Consider the following 20,228-nt stretch of genomic DNA (forward strand, 5'->3'; position numbering starts at 1 on the left):
AGCGTATGGCAGTGCAAATTTTCCATCGCGACACGTAATTATTAGTAGTTATTTCCACGAAACTTTGGATGATCACTGTTCTATTTAAGAATTTATTAGGACCTTTAGAAAAGTTCCGGTTTTCAATGCACACCCTTTGGAAATTACTGGTGTAAAATTCATATAGGCTGCAATAACACTCGAGACAGTTTTGGGAATCCGGTTTACCTACGCCGAGATCTGTAGTGTTCTTCATCAAGGGTCGCATGCCAGAATGATAAATCATCCGCGAGCAATTGTCACCACGTACGGAACGCTGTGTGGAAAATATGAAGAGTTTTGCTTCGCATAAAAGTAGTTCCGAATGACGCGGTCCAAGATAGACCTCCCAAGAATGTCTTTGATGAAATTTTCGTTCGAATTTCATGCCGAACCACCCGCGTACGTTTATTATAATAATGATATGTGCGCGGTTTCCGTGACCGGAGAAATTCCTGGTTTGATTAAATTTCCTAAGTTATCACGCGCGACCATTGAGGTACACGGGCACGAGACAAAATATTGGCCATCAAGCACCAAGGTGTACCTACAACCGAAATTTGTCATTAGTCATTAGAAAGTTTAGAAAGTTTGAAATTGTTCGGGTCGGTACGTATTACATATAATACCTTCCGCGTGGACCGTGATCCAATGTAGAAATGAAAAACAAAATTAATTCGTTCACGGCACGCGCCATGGCCGGTTAGTAAAACATATTTTTACTGTACATAATTCGATTTTAACAGTCGGATTAACGGTACGGAGGTGATATTTTTTTTTCTTAGTGAAACGTTTACGTATTTGTATGCAATGCCACAGCATTTCCGAGATCAACACGTCGCCATAGCTGTACAATAACTCTACGCGTCGAGCTCGTCTAATGCAACGGACCGCACCTCAAACCGTATTGCAAAAAAAAAAAATCTAAGTTTATGATGTAGTCATACGCGTTGCGGTTTTGTCTATCTTTACGCACGTGTTTTACTGATATTTCACTACAAATCTACCTTAAACATCGAACGGACGCGTTTGCGTACCGTACAAAACTATTTTAAATGCAAAAGCCACCAATGAATCAGCGATGCATGAAAGCATCTTTGTATCACTCTTGTAGGATTCGCGTCTACGTGTTACGAATCTCATGCAGCGATAAACCAACCAACGCGTTTTTACGTGAACGAAAACAATACGCTGTATATTACCGAATTTTAATCACCAAAGGTACGCGTGAGACAAAGAGATAAAATAAACTTTAAGCGAATATTAATTAGAATGATAGAAAGGTCTTAGAAAATATATATTAATAAAACAATGCCTACTTACTCGTAGCGCTTACACGATGAATAAAATTCTCTGGCCATTGCGTAATACATTTTAGAACTGTAATTGTTTAAAATATTAAATTATGAATAAATTCAACTAGCAGTTATGAATGTAGAAAAATTAGAACATATAATTGATAGGTATGAGTTTTATAATGTTTAACTTCAATTAATGAAGTTTAAAACAACTATATTATTTTTAAATTTTTTTTTTTTTTTTTTTTGTAAAATTATTGTTTTAAAATCATAATTACAATATGTACTTCATATTATGTTATTAGTCATCAATAATGAGACTTATCTTCGATATCCATTATCTGGCTCGTCACTGATATCATGGCCCCATTGGGAAATTCATTGAATCTAACTAATATTATTTTAATTTTATTTATAAGTATGTGGGATTACGGAATCAGTTAAGTTTTAGTATAAAAAAAAAAAAATTGTAAGCTTATTCAATATGATCTTTCATAAAATGACCACGTTGCGTGCGGACTAATGGTGCTTCCTTACCGACGATTTTACGGATAGACAAGAAGAACTGTACATGAGCGTAGTTAGAAATTTCATCAGAGGGGGACGGGAATCAGTTATCAAAACATGTGTTATTTAATAATTACATTTGAACTTTTTAATTTTTACATATTTTATCTTATTTCACGATGGTTAATTATATCCTACGAGGTGAATTCACAAAAAAACGTCATGTCATTAAGCAGGAAATGATCATTAAAATAATAAAAACAAGACTTTGATAAGTTATAAGTAGTTTAAATATTGGCCGTTGTGGGTTGACTTAAAACCAGTATATTTGTTAGCTACAGACTGACCGTTGGGTGGGGGGTGGACCAGAGGTGGAACTAGGAACTTTTATGCCCGAAGAAAATGTTAAAATTACGCTCTACCATAGATCAAATAGTCTTCTCGAGAATTTTTTTTCTAACAATTTATATAAAATAATACTAATTGAGTTTTAACCTAATATCGGTATTTAACGAAGTTATAAATATTGAATGAGTTGTTGATAATTACAAAAACTACACCTCTACAATTTTACGCCTGAGCACGAATCCCTATCTTATATCCCCTAGTTCCGCCCCTGGGGGGACAGTATAATCCCACCCCTCTAGGTTATGCTCTTGGTGCCACAGCTCGTCTACGTTTTGCGGCGTTCAGACAAATCGACGGGACCGATAGAAATAAATGGTCGGAAACTTGTGGGGGACTCCGAAGACCCGCGACCACCGTCGGAAGACGTGGGCAATGCGTGCGCCGTTCGGTTCGAACGGCCGAACTCCACGTACACCCTAAACGGTGTTACGTACGGCGTTGCGCAACAATCGTAACGATATATCATCGTCGACCGTCGAAACAACAACAAAACATTATCATTACTATTACTATTATCGTTGCTGTTAAACCGTACAGACAAGCTGGGCTACTCGGATTCCGACCGCACGCGCGCTTCTAACGACGGTGGACGATTGACGACGACTGACGAGGCATCACACGAACGAGTTGGCGTACGGACCGGAGCAAAAGTGCACCACGGAGTCGGCGTAGTCCTCGTGGGCGCGGTGCGCGGCCGCGGCGTCCTTCATGGACACCGACCTGGGTTTCGGGCTCGGCCCTACGGCCGGGCCGCCACCGCCGGAAGCCGCGGGCGCCTGCCTGCCGCCGTTGGCGTCCACGTGCGCGTAGATGGCGCCGATGGTCTTGCGCATGTCCGGCTTCTTGCGGTTGTTGTTGCGCTTGAACGCGGTGCCGGCCCGGCTGCTGAAGTACTTGACCGAGCTGCTGTAGTCGAACGCCCGGCACACGTTGCCGGACAGCAGCGCCTTGTAACCGTCCCGGAACCGGTGGTTGAATATGGCGTACAGCAGCGGGTTGATGGACGAGTTGGCCGCGCCCAGCCACTGGGCGACCGGCAGCGAGGCGATCGTGTACTGCTCGACGGCGGGCGGCAGCGGCCAGAACTTGATCAGCGAGAACGCGGCGTACAGCGGCAGCCACGAGACCGCGAACAGCACCACCACGTACATGATCATCGTGATCACCTTCATCTTGGACCGCTGCACCAGGCTGGCGCCGTTGTGCATCGGCTCGCCCGGCACCTTCCTGCGGCTCACCTTCTTCCAGATGAACATGTAGCACACCGCGATCACCAGCAGCGGCAGCACGTAGCACAGCACTAGGTTGGCCAGCACGAAGTACAGGTTGCCGATCTCCGCACTCGGCCACGACTCCAGGCATATCTGCAACACGTGCGCAGCCGTTACATCACCCCGGCTCTAACCAGTGTACTGCTCTGTGCGCGGTGTGTTCAGGATCGCTCCCGGCACACACCGGCGTAAACCTTTTATCCCTCCCCCCCCAACAAACCTACGTCGCGATGTTTAACGTTTTGACTTTACATCCTGAACCGCGGCCCAACGAGATCCGATCGTAACACATTTACGAACTAACCAGTTACATCATCTCACGTTATGAATGTTTAAATTTCGAACACACGAATATTGCCGTCTGCGATTGAGCTACGAAAACACGCGAGCGCACTGTTAAAAACATTTGTTCGTGTGCTTTTCAACGAAAGTTCGAGTCGTCGAGGATTATTGATTTTAAAGTTAATTTTTATAAAATCAAATTTTAAGTTGGTACTCATACTATTTTATTAAACAGTAGTAATGTTAAACGCAAAGCAATTTTTTATTTTTTTTTTTTTATTTTTCGTATAAAGTATCATTTGTAACAAAATTATTGTTAATAAAAAATATCTAGTGCATTATTTAGATTTTATGGAATAAATATATTTTAACTTAATTTAATCATGGTTAATAATACTGTAATTTACCCAAGATGAATAAAATAATTATAAAATTTTTACTTATGTTATACTTTTAAAAATTGTAAAAATTCATAAAATTGAAAGGTTATTAAATAATACATGATAACATACAAAATAATTACATTTGAAGTTTTTGTATGTATATGCCGAATGTAGAAATTATATATTTATGGATTTAATACTTTCAGATGTAACTTTAATATAAAATCCTTTTGAAATGTTGCAGTCGTATATCATAGACATGTTGTCCTTTATACATTTTACATTAGGGTTGATCTGAATATAAGTTTATAAAATGGCTACGAGTATTAGAGTATTAAGTGAGGTTGTATGTATACATTATAATAAATATCAGTTTATACTTAGAAATTTATAGAAACAAAGAATAGTATAATAAGAATGCAAATATACACGGTGCAGTCTACTAAACAGGTAATGTAAATTCGAAAGTACAAGTATATGTACATTTCTGACGAGTGGTTATCAAGTAGGTGTTTAATTATGATACATTTCAAAACGATTTAAAATATAAGTATCCCTATAAAACATATTGAGATATATACTTGATGTACAGTGTATTTTTGACTGTGCAGTGAAATTATAGTTTTAACGATTTTCAGATCATCGTTGTGGATATAATCAGATTTAAAAAAATTTCTGAACTTCGTGCATAGAACGTAAACCTGTATTTGGCTTTATTACATTTTGTGGGTGACCGTGTCAAGAAGAGCTCGTTTTAACGAACGTATGAAATGTTACATTTTTACGATAAACTGCCTCTATAGTTTACTACCGTTTTCTTTGAAATCTATGTTTTAACGCAGAAAATATATAGAATCATAAATTTACGCTTAGGCTAATGTAACATCGTCTATAAATATATTTTTAGTACCCATTTTATAGATGTATTACAATATGAACGTGAATGTAATATTCTTTTCATTTAATCGTTAAATCGATATTTCTGTCAGCGCACAAGTGTTTACCTTTTTAATGGACGAAAAACACGCAAAAATCGTGTTAAAAGTGTTCGCAGATCGTAATCGCGAATTTATAATACAATAATATGAAAATTCTGGACGTAAATACGCCGCGTGGACTGAAATCCGTGCAGTGCGATAACAGCAATACCATCAATCATATACCTGATTGTCGCTGCCTTCCTCCATTGGCTGCAAGTCGAAGTATATGGCCCATGGCATGGTGATGGTGAGCGATACGATCCATATGATGACGACCACTCGTTTGCAGACGCCTTTACCCACCGGGCTCATCGGATAACAAATGGACAAGCATCTTTCCACGGAAATCGCCATCAACGTGTTTATCGAAGCGTTCACCGACACCCCTTGAAAATACGGTACGAGCTTGCATATAACCAGTCCCAGATGCCATTCTGCGGAAAAAAATAAATAAATAAAAACTCATCGCTTATATTTCTACATAATACGCGTGAACATGTCATGCGAATAGAACTCGTGAGCGTCTAGACGACGTGTGTCCGCGGACGTTCTACGATGTCATATTGTGCGAATAATACGACGGCGGACGAACGCGAAAAGAAAATCACACCAAATGTTTTATTATACTAAGTATTTTATTGTTTTGAAGTCTTCAGCTCAATAATTACACACTGCATACAGCGGTTATACACCTAACAGCGTGGATGCCAAGTTAATGCACTAATTAGTGAATTAGCTAATGTATTGTTTTAAAAAAATTATATCTGACATGTTTACGATTCTGTAATATACGTGATACAATGTAATGATCTACAATATTTCCATTGTTTTTTTTTTTTTTTTTTTTGTTTCGTTCATAGCCGAAATATATTTTCTCTTTTGTACCGCCGAACATTCGAAGACTTTATTTCATAGCTTCAATTGACTACTTGTGTTTATTATAAGCTAAGTATTGCGTGTAACATTTTTAGCATTAGTGAGTTATCGGTTCTTAAACGGTATTTTTTTTGATTGCGTTTGACTAGTTATACAACTATTCGAACCGAATGAGAAACTGCAGTACGCAGTTAACCGAAACGTTTTAACGTATCAACAATCCGCGGGGTAACATTGTGTTTAATATTACGTAATATTAAAATTATAATTTTAATTGACATTCCGATTTTTATATTATTCGTGGAATAGAATAAGGCAACTTTGTAAATCAATACGTCGCATTCGCGAAAAATTACAATTTCAATACATAATTATTTCGTTTAATGCCTGATGGTTATTACTCCGTACGATTGATAACTATTTTTATTATTTGTTTGCAGACAATACTTATTTATTCCGTAGGACTGTGTGCTAGTACGAATTCAATCATAAATATTTATGGGATGACGTTTAATTTTCGAACGTCGAACAAACCTAAATTAAATCTAATATCCTACGGGCGCGAAGTGTATCTTCGACAACAAAAGCCCTTCGTGCGGATTTCGACATGATAGGCGAGTATTTAGTGGGTTTTATTTATTCGGTCGGTGATGGGTTAGATATAGGGTCGGTAGCGGTTTTCTTTTCACGGGACGGCCGGCAGCTAAACCACTGGTGACCAAGGGGTTCGATCCGGCGACCATGCATTCGGATACAGTAGCTTCATCTCGCTCGGCCGCTACGCCTCTGAAGTATAATTTATTTGATTGTGGTGCGAACAATCGTACTCAATTTGATAATATAGACGAGTGATGGATGGATTCCGGTAACGCGTAGTACACTTTACAAATTTTTTCGTTTACTGCAAACAACTTCGTTATCAATAGCCAAAAATTGCGATTTCAATGCGTGCGCGTGTACACATTACGATGTAATATATTTGTATACAAAAGTTTGAATGTGTCGAGAGAACATACATTGCATTTGATATAATATAGTTTATTAGGATTATAAAGCTACACGTTCGAAATATGGTATTGCATAAAAATAAAATCTGTGTATTACTGCAATAAATTTTGAGTATATTGAATTATAACTGTAATGTTGAAACAGTCTTATATCCTAAATCCGAATCACTATAACCTGTACATCCTAGTACCAGTGTACCTTTATTCACCATGGGACTACCTACTTAAATTTGCATTCGCAATACCTTCACATAGGGATCGGTGCCACTGTAGTAGTATAGAAAGCCATATACGTACAATATTTTATGTACACCACGTTTCGGTTTTAATAATTAAAACCGAAACGTGGTATACATGAAATATCGTACGTATATGGCTTTCTAAATTATTTAGGTGATTAGTGTTGCGACTTTGGTACAATGCACTATTATTATAAATCGACATTCTCTCGTAGATATATGGACGTCAATCATTATCAAAACGGTTTTAGCATCGCGTGATGACGCCGCCAAGCAATATATAACATATTATTATTATAATTATTAAACATTTGCCCTCGCGGTGCATGCGAAACTCGTTTTCAAGACGAAAACATATTATTTACGATAAAAACGGACGCCTACTTTTCCGCTTTCCAGTCCCGGCTGGATAATAATACGATATTCTGACTCGGAAAAGGCGGTGCGACGAGAATGAGATATAGGGCTTGAAGTGCGGGGAGTGCCCCTCCCTCTCACGAAGCTTTTATGCATTTCTCCGAATAGTTCACTAGAACGCACTAAAACTGTCTAGCTACTAATAATCATCCACATAAATGATTAATAATTTGTTATAAATTTATAATAGAATTTAAAAAAAATAAAAATAAAATTTTATCTATTTCACCACTACGAATATATCACGTTAACAACAACCGTAACCGATAGTTTCGAGGACCAGTGTCTTACAAATATTAACAAACTTGAGCATTTTCTATTAATTATCCGACACTTAATATTATGCGTGATAATATGAATAAATATATACTATGCCTATGATCAGTTGTTGTACGGATACGTACGTGGGACGCTTAAAACGCACTAGGGATCGTTGTCTTTCCTCTACTTTTTTTTTTTGCCGTTTTAAGCTTCGAGTCGACAAGTGCGGAGGGAAAATGTTATCCTAAACTAACGGTGGCAGCCACGGGATCAATTGAGCTCGCGGTTGCTTGTTAACGATGGCAATAACAATGACGATGACGACGATGATGATGATAAAACATTCGTCCGCCGTCTTTTCAAACAGAACTCAAAAAACCGTGATTGTTGGTCGATTTTATGCAGTAACACGGCGTAACGCATAGGCAATTTAGCTACGTTCGTGCGTTGAATATCCGATAACGAACGCGCGAGCACGTACTACGAACAGCAATAATAATAATAATTTTCATAGTAATAACGTAGGTGGTGCTGGCGGTTAGTTTTATGGTCTTACGGTTGCTTCAAGGAAGACATATACGATTATTATTCTGTCGAATGCGAAAACAATAAACGCAATCGAAAACGTAAACTTTACACCGGACAAGCAGTGCCGCGCACACGCGAATTTTATACGTAATAATAACGACATCGTTACTCGGTCGGAAACAGCCGTATACGAAATAAAATTATCACCGTTGGTATTATGATCATGATTATCGTTGCTTTGTATCGATTTCGCGTGTTCGTCGGTCGTTGTTTGCGTAGACACAGTCACTCGGTGTAATATTATGGTTGTTATTATTTTTATTCCCCTCGGGTGTGTTTCTGCGCCGGAATGATAATATCGGTAACAATCAGAAAGCGGTGGCAGCCGGCAGACCATGTGTAAGACGAAACCATGAACGATCCGCACGTGGTCTGGCTGAAAACTTTCTCCTACGGTTACGCAGAGCGACCGGCTCGTATTGAAACGGAACACTTGTTAGGCTTCCGTCTTTTAAGCAGACAGATATTTATGATATTGCGTCTGTTCTATGATAAATTAGTTTATGAAACACGTGTTTAGGGGGAGCCAATTAAATCTGAGTCGTGTGTGACTGGATTTTAGAAGCGCCGTTGTACCGGCACGTGTAAAGGTGCAATGTTGATGACAATTAGACGAGGCGATACATGCATTGTGTTGACAGTCATGGAAAATAGCGCACGCCCATTCCTGTGTGCGTTCTTCAAATAAATTACTGAAAATAAGAGGCGTGTACTACATATGATTTGTGCAGTTTACTTGCTTTTTGTACACAAATGATTATGATTGCGATTGCGTATGGATATTTTTCACTGTTATGATTGCATACGGTCTACCTACCCAAATTTAGGGCAATTTTATCGTTGTTCCCAGCCGTGAACATTTTTAAAATAACTTATTTTATAAAATTATCGCTTATATATTTGATACATTTTGTAAAGAATTACTTATACATTTAGGTACAAGTATTGTAGATAAGTATATTTCGTCTGTTCAAAAAGCCATGTAAATGGCAAGGCGAAAAAACTTTCCTAGATATCCAAAATCTTTTGATGTAGTCTTGGCAACGATTCACTCATTTTTGCACGTAATCGTAATGTTTTTAAGTGCCAGGTAAAAAGCGTACACAATCGTAAATCACCGATGCACGCGCCTCTTCTGAACGAGCTAAACATTTAAGTTTTATATATATGTTTTTGTATGACAGCGAGTAATATTTTTCGAAGCCATCCCGAAATCAAACGCAATAAATATAAATGTTTATAAATTATTGCTTTTATTTGATGTATCGAGCACAACGGTTTGATTTGGTGTAAAGATGAGGATTTCGGTCCTTCGAAGTTTAAAGCTACTGGTGGATTATGGCCAGATATCACGTACGTGTAATATACGACAGTTTTCGATGAAATATAGTTTGGTGAGTAATGTAGTATAGTTTCTCTTTTGTAAATAAAACAAGACTGTATTTATATTTATATCACATTTGTGTATAATTTAATAGATTTTTGAAAAAAATAAACTTGACGCCTTCAAATACGCAGTGGAAACACTATTCACGGTAGCTCTACATATTTTATAACGTATCAGAAAATATGTGGATGTGTGTGCGAGCGCGTATGTTCTTGTGTGTGAAACATATTTTCAAAAACATTATTATTTATCTCACCAAATGTGTACGTATGTTTTTATTCATACATTTGTGAATAGCAAATGATTATCCTGATATTTTCTGATACTTATTTCAGTATATACTGAAGTAATATTATGAAAAATTAACACGAATAAAAATGTTGAGTCACTATATAACGCGTTTGCTGATAATAAATCATTAGTATTAAATACATTTGTTAGCCCCTCTGTTTATCTTATTTTTTTGTTGGTTATTTTAGCACGCCATATAACGGTTTTAATTTCATAAAAGAAAAGATTTAATATAAATTATACGCTTTTTAATGCTAACATGCATAAAACATCGGTTGGTGTTAAAACGAGAAAACGAGTAATTTGCGGTACTATTTTTTCCGGAAGAGTAATTAGGATTTTTAATTTATCTTCTATAGTATTATGTTTCGTTCTATATTAGTTTTCAAACTATAAACTTATGAATCTTATTCATAAATAACATTCATTTATATTTCGATGTTCACATTTATATTTTTAAGTGTACCATCATGCTTGAAATTATATAAATATGAATATATACATAAACATTAAAATATAAAATGCATGTATACAATAAGTAATAGCTGCCATGAATTTAAAAATATAAACTATCATCAGTGATATTTTCTAACAGTATAGCTTATACCTATTTACAAATTGTTATGGAAATGTTATTATTTTTTTAATATGTTTTCCACTTTAAATATAAAGGTCTAATAAAACATGAGAACTTCATAAATATAAAAAAAATTAACAAGGTATTGTATAGTCGTGTCACCGTGTAAATTGAGATGTAATGGATAAAAATCATTGTTTGCATTGATTTCGATATTTTTTTTTTGTAAAATTAATAAAATGGCTATAGTATATCTATAAGGACATAATAAATCTATGAATGGAAAACAAATAAAAAATACCACTGATAATATTATTCTAAATAAATTCAATATTAATTGACACTTGTTGAGACACATTGACAATAAAAATAAAGCCATTTCTAACTGATTGTTACCCAAACCAATATATCAAAATGAAGCAGAATCTCGAATAAAACTTTCGAAGATTGTAGTTTACCACAGTGACCCATATTCACCGTGGCATCCAGTGTACGAATACCCCAAACACGGTTCAAAACGCAACCGAGTCAATCACGGTTAATATTTAACTGAGTAAACTGTATTTTTTCAAATTTCCACGTTTCGTACGACGGCTAATGCATTCTAAAGTAAATGGGTAATATTATCAAGTGTGAATGTTCTGATGAGGTCTTAGGTATATAGCTATAATACTACATTATAAATTAGAAGTGGGGACTAAAAAGTTATGCGTTGCTTACAAACGGTGTCGATTTAACATTTTTTTATGTAGGCCAGACGGGTTGAACAATATTTTTAATTCTAACATAATACAAGTATAGTGTAGCGAGAATATGGGAAATTTATATAAATTTCGTTTTACTTACCAAATATGTCTACGATGTAAATGAACAAAGATTTTATATTGAGAAATAGCAGTTGATGCATAAATGAATGTATAGAGGTTTTAGACATTCTGCAATTCGAATACTTGTAGTTTTAGTGTCGTAAAGAAACGACGGCAATGGTTTAATATTATTTTCTGTCCTTAAATTAATAATATAATGATTTATATTTATTTATTGCATTATTTTTACATGTATTTATAAATATTGTATAAATATTTGTATGTTCTCTTATAATATATGTACCTCCAATAAATAATAAATGTTCAACTCTCATTGATTCGAATTATTTCTCACGTTGAACTGAAAACCTCTACAAATTGAATTTTTAACTCGGTTCCTAAATTATCGACAGTCTACAACTGTATATAACGAGAACAAGGCGAGCCAAAGTGTACGTAATATCATGGGAAAATGGTTTTCGCAAAACGGTTTAAAAATACCCGAGTGTGTTAAACGTGATTCTATAAAAACGTTTTTATTATATTTTTACCGTTCCATAACCGCGGAGTACAGAAATCGGTCAATCGGATTAAATCGACGGGACATTATTTTATGTGCACGTGTGTATTATTATGTTGTATTCGCCATCGACGAGCTATTGAAACCTTTTACGCGTTTGTTGAGATAAAAAATAAATAATAATAACTACCTATGTATGTATTGGTACTCGTAAAATGTGGCCGACGCATCTTGTCCGTCCGTAGGTTCGCTACGCGTTATGATCACCGACGCCATAAAAATTGTACTCGAGGGTATTAAAACACAAAGAACCGAGTGCATACTTTATTCACCATTCGAGCGAGATTGTTTCTTAATCTAAACACATTTCGATTTATATTTATTCCGCAAACCCCGACACCTTTTCATTGTCGTGCTTCGGTTTTTCTCTCTGAGACATTTTTTTCAACTTGTACTGTTCTATTGGAAAACGTTAAAGTTTCTGTCTCGATGCATTGTCGCAAATTGCTGACACTGATCAAGTGGAAGTGGATTTGATTTGTTCGCATTCATTTTTACGTTGTCTTACGGTGGCTATAATATTATATTTGTGCTTAGAATTTCCATAATTTCCATTCTGATTTCGTGATTTATAAACGGATAAGTAAAAATTATAACCAGTAAGTTCATGACGTTTAACAATATCAGATAGTATTGAAATATATTTAAATATTATATACAAACACTAAACGATATATTTTACGTATTCAAATATTATGTGTAATATTTTATTATATTCAATGAATAAAATAAATGCTTAGCTTGGATTCTTATTATATTTTGTAAAGGACAATCGATTTCGAATTGAAATCATCAGGTATGTAAAAAGACAAAAAATCACGATTGAATATGAACAAATTTCGTTTAATAAATGAATGAATACATTGAGAAAATTTGTCTGTTCACGTGGTGATAATTTAATTTAATGTTATTATTACAATTTTGTAAATATTTTTTTATCCATTTAATTGGTCAATTATCTTCAAAACTTCAGGCGAGTTTACTAAAGTTCATTCGCAAATTGTATGAAACTCGATTTGATCCGGATTCCGTGTATCGATTTTTGGGGCGTTGATAAAACGTTTTATCGTTTAATGATTACGGGCTAAAATTACGCCGCAATAATTTAAACAACATATTTAGTGTATATATTATTATGACTGTTTTTTTGACTGTTATTAACTATATATATATTATTATGAAGAGAAAGTAAAAATGTTATAAGCTGATATCCAGAAAAAATCTGCACAATGAAATAATAATTTCCTTGAGGGAATGGAATTCCTACACAAACTCATATTTAACATACACTCTTAAACATATTCTCAACTTGATATACATACATAAAAGTATATAAAATGTATTTTTTATTAAAATGACATATATAATACATATATAATACGAACATTTTTAAATGACAATTGTAGAGAATTTCAAGAAAACTATGTCACTGTTATTACTTTAGTAATAACATTTTGAGTTTCAATGTATTTTCATTTTATTAGTTAATTTATATATTTTTTTAAAGTAGATAGTGTATACATATTTTAATCGAAGTGATCAGTCATTGTTCAAGAGAAATTTGCAAGGTAAAAATCACTGCGAGAATACATGTATGCGGTAAAATCACGTAAATATATCGTATGACCTAAATTAAACTTCACAAGCGTCAACATAATGTGCAACGGATGGAAAAAATATATTGTTTTCCAAGTTGTTCGGAGAAAAGATTGTTCAAGATTTTACACGATCACGTGTGTACTGCGACTGTATTGTTTCTTAAACATGTTTAACTGCAAACCGTAATCATTTCTCTAAAATTACATCAACCGAAATCCATTAATTATTTTAATGGTGCCGCATGTCACTGTCTATGTAAATTCATAATTCGTTTTGTCCGTGGCTCACACCTTGCTAATTTGCACGTACCACGCAGAAACCATTTGGCCCTAATTAATGACGTTCCTATGCGTGAACGAATTAAAATTATTTCAAACATCGAATAAAACAACAAGTTTATGTTCGTTACACGTTAATTATAATGTTAAATACCCTACGTACTAAAATATTAAATCGTAATTTGAAAAATTATCGCAATGTGCATTAGTAATTCATTTCATAATATTAATGTTAATATGTAAATAATCTTGAATCCAATTTTGTTAGCAAGAAAATCTTACCATCAACAGGCAATCAAAAAATCACGTTTCGACTTGCATTTAAAAAGTCTTATAAGATCTAAACAAAAAGAAAAAATGTCGAAGAAGGCTGATCCAGGCCAAACACTGTTTATTAAGTTTGGACAGTAGTTTCGCCTCCACTCGCGCACGTATCTGTTGCGTGTACTGAAAATACATGTATGCGTTTTAGATTTTAAGCAAGTTAAGGCCCGTCGCGTGTACAGCGTAAAAAATAGTTTTTCGCAATCTATCAAATCGAAACACCAAGCTTGCGGAAACTTGCGAAAATCGGATTAAAATATATATCGTATACACGAAATTTGTTAAAAAACAACTTCGCACGGTTGACCGATGTGAATGCAAAAAGAATGTCCGTTAACGCGACTGTGGAAAATGTATGTACGGCCACGCGTATGCGTTCATACGTGAGGAAAATAAATATAACATTTACACGGAGTTTTCGGGTGGTGTACGTACGCACGACGGCATTACGTTTCAAAAGTCGTTTTATTTTTTCGTTCTTAAACCGTGCGCAGATATGGATAACGTATCCATTAAAACGTTTGTTTTCGGTACATATTTTTATCAGTTTACTATGAAATGTGTGGGCACTGACGTTACTCATATAATTTAATATTACACACGTAGCAAACAGCCATCAATGTTTTTGTAAACGTGTAAAGTAAAATCTATTAATAGGAAATAACCATGATATTGTTTTAAATACATTCAAAAATGACTTCTTAATAGCGAAAACTCAGTCAAACAGAAATAAAACCAAATTATCGTTTCAACGAAAACTAAAAGCGCTGTATAAGTAAGAAAATAAAAGTTTTCGAATACAAAATATTACTTTAATATATATAATATAGTATTATTTTCTTAAAATGGGTCACCTGTAACGCGGAAATAAAAGATTTAATAATGGTAAAGTCATGCTTGTAGAGCTCCTAAAATCTTTAACCATTGTCTTAAATACTGAGTGGTTGGTATTAACAAGAGGAGCTTGAAAATTTAATTTTTCATTATCGAAAATAAACAAATATTAAAAATTATTTTTCGGATTTATATATCTCCAAAATTTTACCTCTAACTATTTTGAGGTTTTTAAACTTTTTTTTCCCGTCCCCCAATAACCAAAAAAAAAAGCACCTCTATAACGGGAAAAGGAATTTTTCTTGATCAGTTCTGTTACAAGATAGTTTTACTGTGTAATTGTTTCGTTCGAAGTTAATGCTTATACATATATATATGGAGGAACGTTATTATATTGTATGCTATGACAACGACACTGTGGTTCGGGAAACCACCTAAACTGGCTACAATAACATGTAATATAGTTCAGTATATATAAATATATTTTGTGTACTCATATCCCTCATTATACTGTAATGAAAATCACGTCCACGTATCGTAAGTCGGTTTCAAACGGGTAGAGAAGAACTGTGTATCCGTATTATTTTCAGAATACTACTCGTATGCTCACACGTACACACATACACTTGCATATTCACACACTTGTACATTAGCGTATAATGAGAAAACGGTCTGGAAACAAAAAGGAAAAACCGCGTACGGAAAGATATCTCGAATCGAAGGAGGAAGAGCGCCGGGTACAGAAAAGAATCGAGGGAAGGAGCTCCATTTGTGCACTTGTGTGTATACTATTATTATACGTGTGCCCGACCCAGTTTTTACGTTCGCACGATGGGGTGCATAAAGTTTAAGCCTATATAATATACATATTATATATAGTGTTCTCGGTCGAGTTCCGGTCAAGTGGAGCTCCGTTCCGCGTATATATATATATATATATATATATATTATAATATAATGGTGTAGTGATAATAATAATAATAATAATAGTAATAATAATAATTATAAAAATAATAATAATATGACTGGTAATGCACACGCACGCATGTTCCAGGCTAAGTCGTTGAATAAATGATTGCCGTGCGGCTAGGATCGTGTCCTTAAATGTATATACGTGCACACCGTATATATATACGTATTATTTGAACGCCCATCTGCCATTTCATTATTGTACTTTCTTCTTCATACCTATGCATCTAAACTGTTTTTCATTTCTTCAAGTGCACAATCGTAGACGTCGTAGAGATCGTTACAGTTCTACAGATTCCGAATAAAACGAGGAATGGTTTTTCGTGATGTGTGCATGTGTATGTTTGTGTTTTTATTTTTATGTCCATATACACATTTTCTACAAGAAGAATTTTTCTAATCATCACAAAATTATAAGTTAGAAAATGGGTTCTATTTTGTCATTTTTTTAATTTTTCAGCAGTCTTCTTAATAATTGTGAAAAACTGACGAAAAATTACAAGAAGACATTTATAGCATACTAGTTATCGATGAAATAAAATTTTCGTTTTTATTGTATATCAAAAAATAATAATTATAAAAATAGAATTTTACTTTTTGTTTATATAACCGTTTACCGAAGAAGGTATCATTTCTAAAATATATCAGAAGAAATGTTTATGATTTCTGAGCTTTTCTTTCGAAAATTTTGATAAGATAATTTTGGATGGACAACCCGTCTGGAAAATATAATTTAATGTTTTCATACATATATATTATTGATTTAAAAAAAAAAAAATAATGGTTTTTTCAAGAGCAATTGTACATTGGTTTAAAGTTTAAAATACCAACATATTAATACCATTCACCCATCCTTGTACCATTTTACTTCTCACCTTACTCAGGACCTTCGTCTCTCTTTTGTATTATAATCATCATTAACGGGCAAGATTTTAAAATTTTTATGCGTCTTACTGATGTGCAGCAAGCAAAATATCGACGTGCTAGCGAGCTAGATTTTCGTTCATCGAAAATCGAATAACGATAAAATGCATCGAATGCATGCGTTAGGTTTCACAAAATTATCCGTTCTCCGTAAATCATAATTTTTTACTAGTCAATGCGAACCGTCTAGGTTTCTGGTACGCATTGTCCCGTTTTCTGGCTCTTGGCCGTTACACGACCGCGCGTATGCGGTCACATCGCCGCGGTAGGCAAAGACGGACAATGCGTACGAGTCTTGATAGTTTTTTCTTCTTTTGTGCTGTAAACGCCGAAGAAAAACGAAATATTGTCCGCCGCGATGCGTTTTTGCACAAATTGCAATTTTCCCTGGGAAACAATTGAAAACGCCGAAAACACCCCATGGTGGGATTTCATGTCACCGCACGGGTGAAGAGAACAGCGGTTAGCCCGAGAGAACGAATGCCGCGCGAAACATGTCATATTTTTCCGTGACAAGAAAATATGACGTGATGTTTGAATTTCGTACGCCGCGCCCGTAGTTTGTAGGTAGATTGCTTTACATAATAAAAACGCTATGCGCCCATTAATCACGGCTGTTAAAACAAAACCTGTTTCCGTTGAGATATTGTATATTACTGTTCACGGGCGTCGTCTTGTAAACGGATTTTACTACATTTTGTTTTCGGTGCGCGGAGAAGTTTGTTGGCGCGCGCGAACACTGTAAATTCCATGTTTTTTGCGAGTTTATCTTATAAATTCTTCTTTTTTTTTTCACCCCTTCTCATCCGTACCACGCGTTTAAGTATTAGAAAACAATAAGTTATTTTTTATTATTTCTTTTATCAGAAACATGCAAGTACAATTTATTATTTAACAAAAATAAATCATCTATTACCTGTTCTGTATTTCCGATTTTATTCAATATTCACTAATTCACCTTGAAATCTTATTTTGAATGGATCACATAATATGAATAATATATTTCTTAAAAACAACGTTGTTAGTTTTTCCATCGTATTGGATTACTGAGTGAAATCAAAAATGTATTGGTTTTACCACGATGCTTTTTTTTCGTGTCTGTGTATGCGATTATGACCAGAAACATTTCTGTTATCACAATCGTAGAAGGTTTCGGATACCAAATGTTATCTAGTTTGAGGAATTTAACGAATCCTCAAGTTTTCTTAATAACTGTAAAAAATTTGACAAACAATTAAAAAAAATGCTTTATTTATAGCATACTAATTTTTCACACTATCGAATTTTTTCGTTTTTATCCTAACTCGAAAAATAATTAGACGATATAATTTGCAAAAGACTTTTTTTGAGGTATTTATAATTGATACTTGCAATTTTCATATTTTCTACAATTTTTTTTATAAAATATTAGTAAAATTATTTTAGTTTAATAAAATATCTCCGAAATTAAAAAAAAAATCCCTCATACATATATTTTATTGTTTAATAAAAATAATTTATTAGTTATACATATATATATATATATATATATATAATTATACCAAAATATATAAAAATATGTAAAATACAAGTATCATCATTTTAATAGGAATGATTTAAATCATGAACATTTCTTATCGAATCTGAAATATCTCGTTTTAATAAAAATATGTATTTACATATAAATCCGTTCCCTATATATTATTAAACAAATAGATAAAAATTGCATATAGGAAGAAAAAACTAAAAAAATGAAAAATCATAACAAAATGTTAGTTTATAACATCTCAAAAGAAATAAATTTCTGTATTTCGAAAAAATTTAAGGTGTTAGAAATAATATAAATGTCAAGAAACCTCCACATAAGGAGAAAAATTAAAAAATAATTTTATTGAAAATAGGAAGAACAATTCGGTAGTAAAAAAATCTAGTAGAAATAACGAAAATGTATAAAGCGTGGATAAAACTGTGAAGAGAAAAAAAACAAAAAAGTTAATTATTATTAGTAACAATAAGTATTAGAAATCTGTATCTGAAAGAAACAACAAAAAAATATTTATAACAATAGGTTAAAACTCTGAAAAGTAAAAGAAATAGTAATTTAAACAACAAAAGTTACTAATAAAAGAGTAAACTTGGGATTACAATATTTGTGATTAAAGAAATCATTGCAGATGACAAGATCTATGCCAATTTCGGAGGTAGCGATTTCAGGTTCAACTTTATCTCGAACATAAATGTCGGTCCTAATGAGTCGATTACTCTCTATCGACTTCAGGTGTAAAATAACATTGGCGGAATTCTTCCATAAGTCGACCAAATTTTTGAATCCTAACCTTGCTGTATCGTCCTATACCATTCCTAGGCCACAAAAACTTTTGATTGTCATATATTACCTAGCAACAAGGTTCGATGAGTTTCTATGATAAATTTGTAGTTTTGTTACAGGCCAGTACACATATTTTTTCTGTAGATATAATTTTGAACCACCATAGTATCAATATGTTTTGGGATAGCTATCCGAGATATTCTAAGGTTCCACAACAAAGACGCTCTTTTGTTACCTAATCATTACATCATTTTAATGTAAAAATATTGTCCGTAGGGACCAGAGCATGGTTCCCAAAATTGTTTTACTAATAATTTTCAGGTTTTCAGGTTTGTATTTAGTGTCTTTTTTCTTGCATCTGTGTAAAATATTTAATCTTTGTAATATATTCACAGTAACTGCAATTGTTCATTAATTATGCCAAAAAAATAAGCATTACATTTTCACGATTTGAAAAATGTATTGAATAATATTTTCTTAATCGATGTAAAGCTGCAGAAATTGATTGATCGCAACTATACGTTCCGTAAGATCTTCGCTAAGCGAATTAGAAAAATTGACCTCAGTTAAAAAAATTAAAATAAATAATCTTGTACTTGTATCACCGACATGCTAATTGACGAATAAATAAATCATATGCAAGAAGCAGTTTGTGCAGTGGATTAAACTATTTTTAAGTAAAACCACGGTGTTATAAATTCTTCTAAAACATACATAAAAGATTAATCGACCATTCCATAGGGTTTATCTTTCGGAAAAAACACTCCCGAAATGAATTTGTCCGTCCAAGTCCGGCCGGCGAAATATGTCATTTTC

The 20,228-nt window shown here is 34.1% G+C and overlaps 1 protein-coding gene across 2 annotated transcripts in view; it reads right to left on the bottom strand.

The window, feature by feature from the left end:
• Window positions 1–2,302: 2,302 nt before the first annotated feature.
• Window positions 2,303–20,228, bottom strand: part of LOC112690521 (neuropeptide SIFamide receptor-like) — a 43,304-nt gene continuing 25,378 nt past the window's right edge. For both annotated transcript variants that reach the window (XM_025564547.1, XM_025564548.1), the window contains exons 3-4: window positions 5,331–5,581; window positions 2,303–3,595 (exon numbers count right to left, since the gene is read on the bottom strand). In XM_025564547.1, coding sequence (XP_025420332.1) covers window positions 2,846–3,595; window positions 5,331–5,581 — 1,001 coding nt within the window. In that variant the 3' untranslated portion in view covers window positions 2,303–2,845. The remainder of the gene's footprint in view (window positions 3,596–5,330; window positions 5,582–20,228) is intronic.

The sequence above is a fragment of the Sipha flava genome, unplaced genomic scaffold (genome assembly GCF_003268045.1).
Source record: "Sipha flava isolate LNK unplaced genomic scaffold, YSA_version1 50_pilon_pilon, whole genome shotgun sequence".
In the NCBI taxonomy this organism is placed as follows: domain Eukaryota; kingdom Metazoa; phylum Arthropoda; class Insecta; order Hemiptera; family Aphididae; genus Sipha; species Sipha flava.